Source organism: Leptodactylus fuscus, chromosome 1, assembly GCF_031893055.1.
Source record: "Leptodactylus fuscus isolate aLepFus1 chromosome 1, aLepFus1.hap2, whole genome shotgun sequence".
Lineage (NCBI taxonomy): Eukaryota > Metazoa > Chordata > Amphibia > Anura > Leptodactylidae > Leptodactylus > Leptodactylus fuscus.
In genome coordinates, this window is record NC_134265.1 from 28,500,635 (window position 1) to 28,505,979 (window position 5,345).

The following is a 5,345-nucleotide window of genomic DNA, read 5'->3' on the forward strand; positions in this document are numbered from 1 at the left end:
GTGACTGTAGGAGGATTCTACTTTGTGGGGGCACATGGAAAGATGATTAGGAATGGGCGGAGTCAATGTAGAAGTGGGTGGAGCTAAATTTGCCATGGCGCGGCCCTCTAACATAGTTTCAATTTCTTATGCGGCCCCATGGGAAAATTAATTGCCCACCCCTGGTTTAGGGGGTCCATGTGCTTTCATAAGCTCACCGCTTGTCAATGCGTTCGGTATGTCCGCAAGCTGACTCCTCGAACGGCTTACCGAGCGCAGATGTGAACCAGGCCTGATTCTCTGCAAAATACGTTGGTACTAAATAAGATAATATCACAGGTCAGTGTGGGTGACCATGATGCCAGATTTCAAACTCATGATAGGTCCTATTTGGCTGTTTAGCAAACTCATGGAGGACGTGTGGCACATGGAAGACAGTTGTGTAACGGACCCATATACGCATAATATCGTGTGCATATAGCTACACAATACCATCTTTGATTGTTTTGCTTTGCTGGTGTTGGACTTGCAAAGCGCTTTTGGAGTATAATGCAAAAAAAAAAAAAGTAAACTCTTGTAATGATGTACCGTGTCTGTCTGGTTTACAGATTTGGAATTTTTCTACTAAAGACGCCTTTTTTCAGAAATTTGTGAATTTACTGTGGATTGGTAAGTGTCTTATGTTCTAACTATTATAATAAGTTTATGAAATATAGGTGTCCCCCAAGGCTCCGTCCTAGGACCCCTCCTGTTCTCCATCTACACCCTTGGCCTGGGCCAACTCATAGAATCTCATGGTTTCCAGTACCATTGCTATGCCGATGACACCCAAATCTACATCTCTGGACCAGACATTACCTCCCTGCTGGCCAGAGTTCCAGATTGTTTAGTGGCTGTAGCCTCCTTCCTCTTCTTTCGCTTTCTCAAACTGAACATGGAGAAAATGGAGTTCATCATTTTCACCCCACCCCGTATGGCCCTTCCACCTGACCCATCTATCAAAGTTAACAGAACCACAATTACCCCTTTCTCACAGGCCCGATGTCTTGGGGTAACCCTGGACTGGGACCTATCCTTCAAGTCCAACGTTCAAACCCTCAACACCTCCAGCTCAAGAACATCCATCGAATTCGCTCCTTCCTCACCCCTGAAACTACCAAGATGCTCGTCCAGGCCCTCATAATCTCCCGCTTAGACTACTGCAACACCCTTCTCCATGGACTCCCAGCAAACACCCTCGCCCCCCTCCAGTCCACCTTAAATTGTGCTGCTCGCTTAATCCACCTCACCCCCCGATCTTCATCAGCTGCTCCCCTCTGCTAGTCCCTCCACTGACTACCTATAGCCCAGCGAATTGAGTTCAAGCTACTAATGCTAACATACAAAGCCATCCACAACCTGTCCCCTCCATATATCTCTGACCTCATCTCCTGCTACCTGCCCACACGTAACCTCAGATCCTACAATGACCTCCTACTCCGCTCTCCTCTCATCCGCTCCTCACACAACCGTCTCCAAGATTTCTCCTGTGCATCCCCCATACTCTGGAACTCCTTACCAAGACACATAAGACTGACCCCCACAATCACAGGCTTCAAGAAGGCCCTGAAGACTCCCCTATTCAGGAAGGCCTACAACCTCCAATAACACTATCACCGCACCGCCATCTGTACAGTCTCCCCCTCTCCTTCTGTCTCTACCCCCTTCCCTCATAGATTGTAAGCCCTCACGGGCAGGGCCCTCTACCCCACTGTGCCAGTCGGTCACTGTTAGCATTATATCAGCCTGTATATTCTGTGTATTGTATGTAACCCCCAAATGTAAAGCACCATGGAATTAATATAATAATGTACAGCACCATGGAATTAATATAATGTACAGCAGCATGGAATTAATATAATAATGTACAGCACCATGGAATTAATATAATAATGTACAGCAGCATGGAATTAATATAATAATGTACAGCACCATGGAATTAATATAATAATGTAAAGCACCATGGAATTAATGGTGCTATATAAATAAACAATAATAATAATATTATGTGATTGGTCTAATCTGTATCACTTTTGGTAGGATTTTTCATATCCCGGAATTTTCGTCCATGAAACCAGGATTTGACCACATTGCAAGTCCAACAAATCCAATTGTAACATCACATCCAACGGTAATTATATTAATCATTTTTTCTCATCGAAAATTGTTACTGTCAGTTTGATATTGAGACAGTGGGTCACAAACTCAGATCATGTCTGCTATAAACAATGCCAATGCATGCTTAGAACTCTGAAAACAAATGTATTATACTGTGTGGCAGAGCTCTAGGGAGTATTTTATTACGTGTTTGGCATTGTGCATCATTCTTTGCCAATATTGGGCCCCAAAATTCCCGATGGCAGCTATGTTTGCAAAGCCAACATCACAGCTCCCTTACTAAAATCTTGCACATACGTGGTGGCTCTTGCACATATGTAGTGGGTGGGCACTCAGAACAGGTTCCTGCCCCTAGGTCCTTCAGTCCAACAGTGAATACAGTACTGACATAATGCCAGCATTAGAGAAATGCAAATAACCTCATTTTTCATCATTTATGCAGGACAAATACCTAGGCATAGCATGTGGTCCATTTTCTGAATTGAAATATGACGCAATGCACTTGTCAAATTTGTTGCCAGAACCTCATTTCTAAATTTTTCTGTTTTTTTATGCTTAGGCCTTTGAACTGTACAAAAATGCCGTCCTGTATCATCAAAGGATGTGTAAATCCTATGAACCGTAAGGATCCCAACATTAGAATGCATTCCTTTCCGAAACAATTGGATCGTATAAGGCAATGGCTTCAGCAAGCACCTGATCATTTTCCAAATCTCGAGGAATGGGTTCAAAAAGTATTCGATAAGAAAAAAAACAACGGGTATCGCTTGTGCTCACAGCACTTCAGTTATGATTGCTATGAATATCTATATGGCAGAAAAAATCTGCGGGCTGATGCCTTGCCGACAATATTTCCAAGTGTTCCAAAACCTGAAGATGATTACATCACAGTGACTATTGGTGAAGACAACCAAACAGTTGCGCGCAAACGTAAGCGTGTTAAAAAGCCTTGTACATCTGAATTTACTCCGAATGCCATTGATTCCAGTAACATTAGTTTATTAGCGGAGAGGACACAAGTTGGAAATACACTTATGGTTCAGTTACCAGTTGTACCAATGATATTACTACCTGAACAACAGCCATGCTCACCACATAAGCCAGTAATAATGGTGGACAAAGCGACCAACACTGATTTCTACTGGAACAAGGAGAAGAGTACATTTGTGTTGGATACACGTTTTATCCCAAAGAAAAATGTTGGTTCTCAAACTTTTAAGCCCAAAAGGAAGCAGAGAGGCGTCTCATGCAAAATATTGACCGATTCTACCAAGATTGGCTTCTTCAACCCTGAAGAAAACAAAGCGAAAAGCACCACTGCTGAGTGTCATCAGGTGGGTGGTGAGGCATTGCCAAATTCAGAAGAACTTCTCAATGTTTCACAGATTAAGCAGGAGGTGGAGGATGTAATGGATACGTCTGATCTTGAAGGAGTACAAGACCACACTATGGATAATAGTTTTATACCTGTGGGCCTCGAAGTATGTGACTTAAAGATGGAAGAGGACCCAGAAGAATGTGACATAAAGACGGAAGAGGACCCAGAAGAATGCCACATGCCCGTAACACCAATTCAATTTCCTTGTGAAAAAACACTTTGGACTGAAAATATTTCACTAAGTCATGATATAAAAAAGGAAGAGGACCCAGAAGAATGTTACTTGCCTGTGGCACCAATTCAATTTCCTAAAACTCCTCTTTTGGATTCGCCAATTGCCACAGAAACATGTCGTGCTACCGGCTCACATTCTGATCAAACGTCCAACCCACAAAGCGGCGTGCATTCAACAAACTACATTCAAATGCCAAACCCGTCTCCTTTGATTCAACAGCCTTCGCCATCTCGTCCAAAACTCAACTTATCTCATGAAAAAACACTTAGTCCTGAGACTATTTCACCAAGTCCTGATGACACAGAGGAGGAAGAGGACCCAGAGGATGAAAGTTTCCTACCTGTGGATGTTGAGGTTGAGGAAGAAGATGACCATGATGAAGATATAGAACCCCTCCCGGATGATCTTGTAGAAGGTTCAGACGATGACGATTTTGAAAAAATTAACCCTGACACCACGGATCCAGTGAATGAACCAAAATTTATAGTTTTTCGGAGCTGCTTAGAAGAGATCATTTCTCTAGTACCATGTCAGTATAGGACAACGTGCGCAGCAAAACTGACTGAGCTTCGTATCCGACCACTTGGGTCGGCCATCAATGTCGATGTCAAATGTGTCAAGGGACATGTTCAAGAACTGTGGACTAGTCAGCCTAGATTAAAGCGGATTCCTATTGGAAATCTTATGCTGTCGAGTGCTATAGAATTAAGCGACGTTCACTTTAAGAAACTAAAAGCTTTGTTTGACTTCCTCAATATATTCATGATTTCAAAATCGACTTATTATCGTCAACCTAAATATGGTTTTGCCGAGATTCAGGATCAATGGGATTTGGAACGAGGACAAATATCATCTTTGGGTCAACGTCCTGAATGCTTGGCGGGGGATGGGCAATCGGACAGCCTTTGATTCTCCGCCAAGTAATGCATTTCTAACCAATCAAAAAAGACTCCTCCATAAATAGACCATAAACCCCACAATGAAGCAAATGGCAAACCCAAAAAAGACTGTGTGTGTAAGACACTGTATAAAAATGTAGAAAATTTTATTGATGAATAGTTCAAATATATGTTTATGTTTAATAGTCAATAAATGCTGGGTTTTTTTTTTCATTGTTGGTAGGTAGTGGCTGTGCTCATGCATCTCACACGACGTACCTGGCTCTTTATATGTATCTTTGATAGGTTTATATACATGTTTCCCTTATACTCACTTCTTAGCTGTATCTGCTTTTTGCATACCTTTACATTTGGTGTTTATTTGCTTTATGGGACATATCTCCTCGATGTATTTACATGATTTTTATGCCAGTGCCATTTCTCTAATTGCCGCCCTATCCCCATTGCTGTCTTGGTATTTCTGTTATATAGATTTTTCTTGTCTCCCCCTGTACTTATTACAGGCTCGGACTGGTCCACCAGGGAATCGGTGAATTCCCAGGGGGCTCTGAGCCTGACTCTTAGTCCTTATTTTGCCAATACAAATGCATTGGTTAGGGGCCCAATCGGGATGTTCAAAAACTGTTATGGTAAAGGATGTGCTGCAGCAACATGGGGGGGGGGGGGGGAGACACACTCATAAAAGTTTTGCACTGAG

General features: G+C 42.6%; 1 protein-coding gene across 1 annotated transcript; it reads left to right on the top strand.

Moving 5' to 3' along the window:
• Window positions 1-2,093: 2,093 nt before the first annotated feature.
• On the top strand, window positions 2,094-4,737 carry LOC142191978 (uncharacterized). The gene is made up of 2 exons (XM_075262384.1): window positions 2,094-2,149; window positions 2,696-4,737. The coding sequence occupies exon 2, from the start codon at window positions 2,715-2,717 to the stop codon at window positions 4,656-4,658; it is 1,944 nt and encodes a 647-aa protein (XP_075118485.1). The 5' UTR covers window positions 2,094-2,149; window positions 2,696-2,714; the 3' UTR covers window positions 4,659-4,737.
• The last annotated feature ends 608 nt before the right edge of the window (window positions 4,738-5,345 follow it).

What these genes read in the sequence shown, in the direction of transcription:
- LOC142191978 (XM_075262384.1), top strand. Translation starts at nt 2,715, where the DNA reads ATGCCGTCCTGTATCATCAAAGGATGTGTAAATCCTATGAACCGTAAG.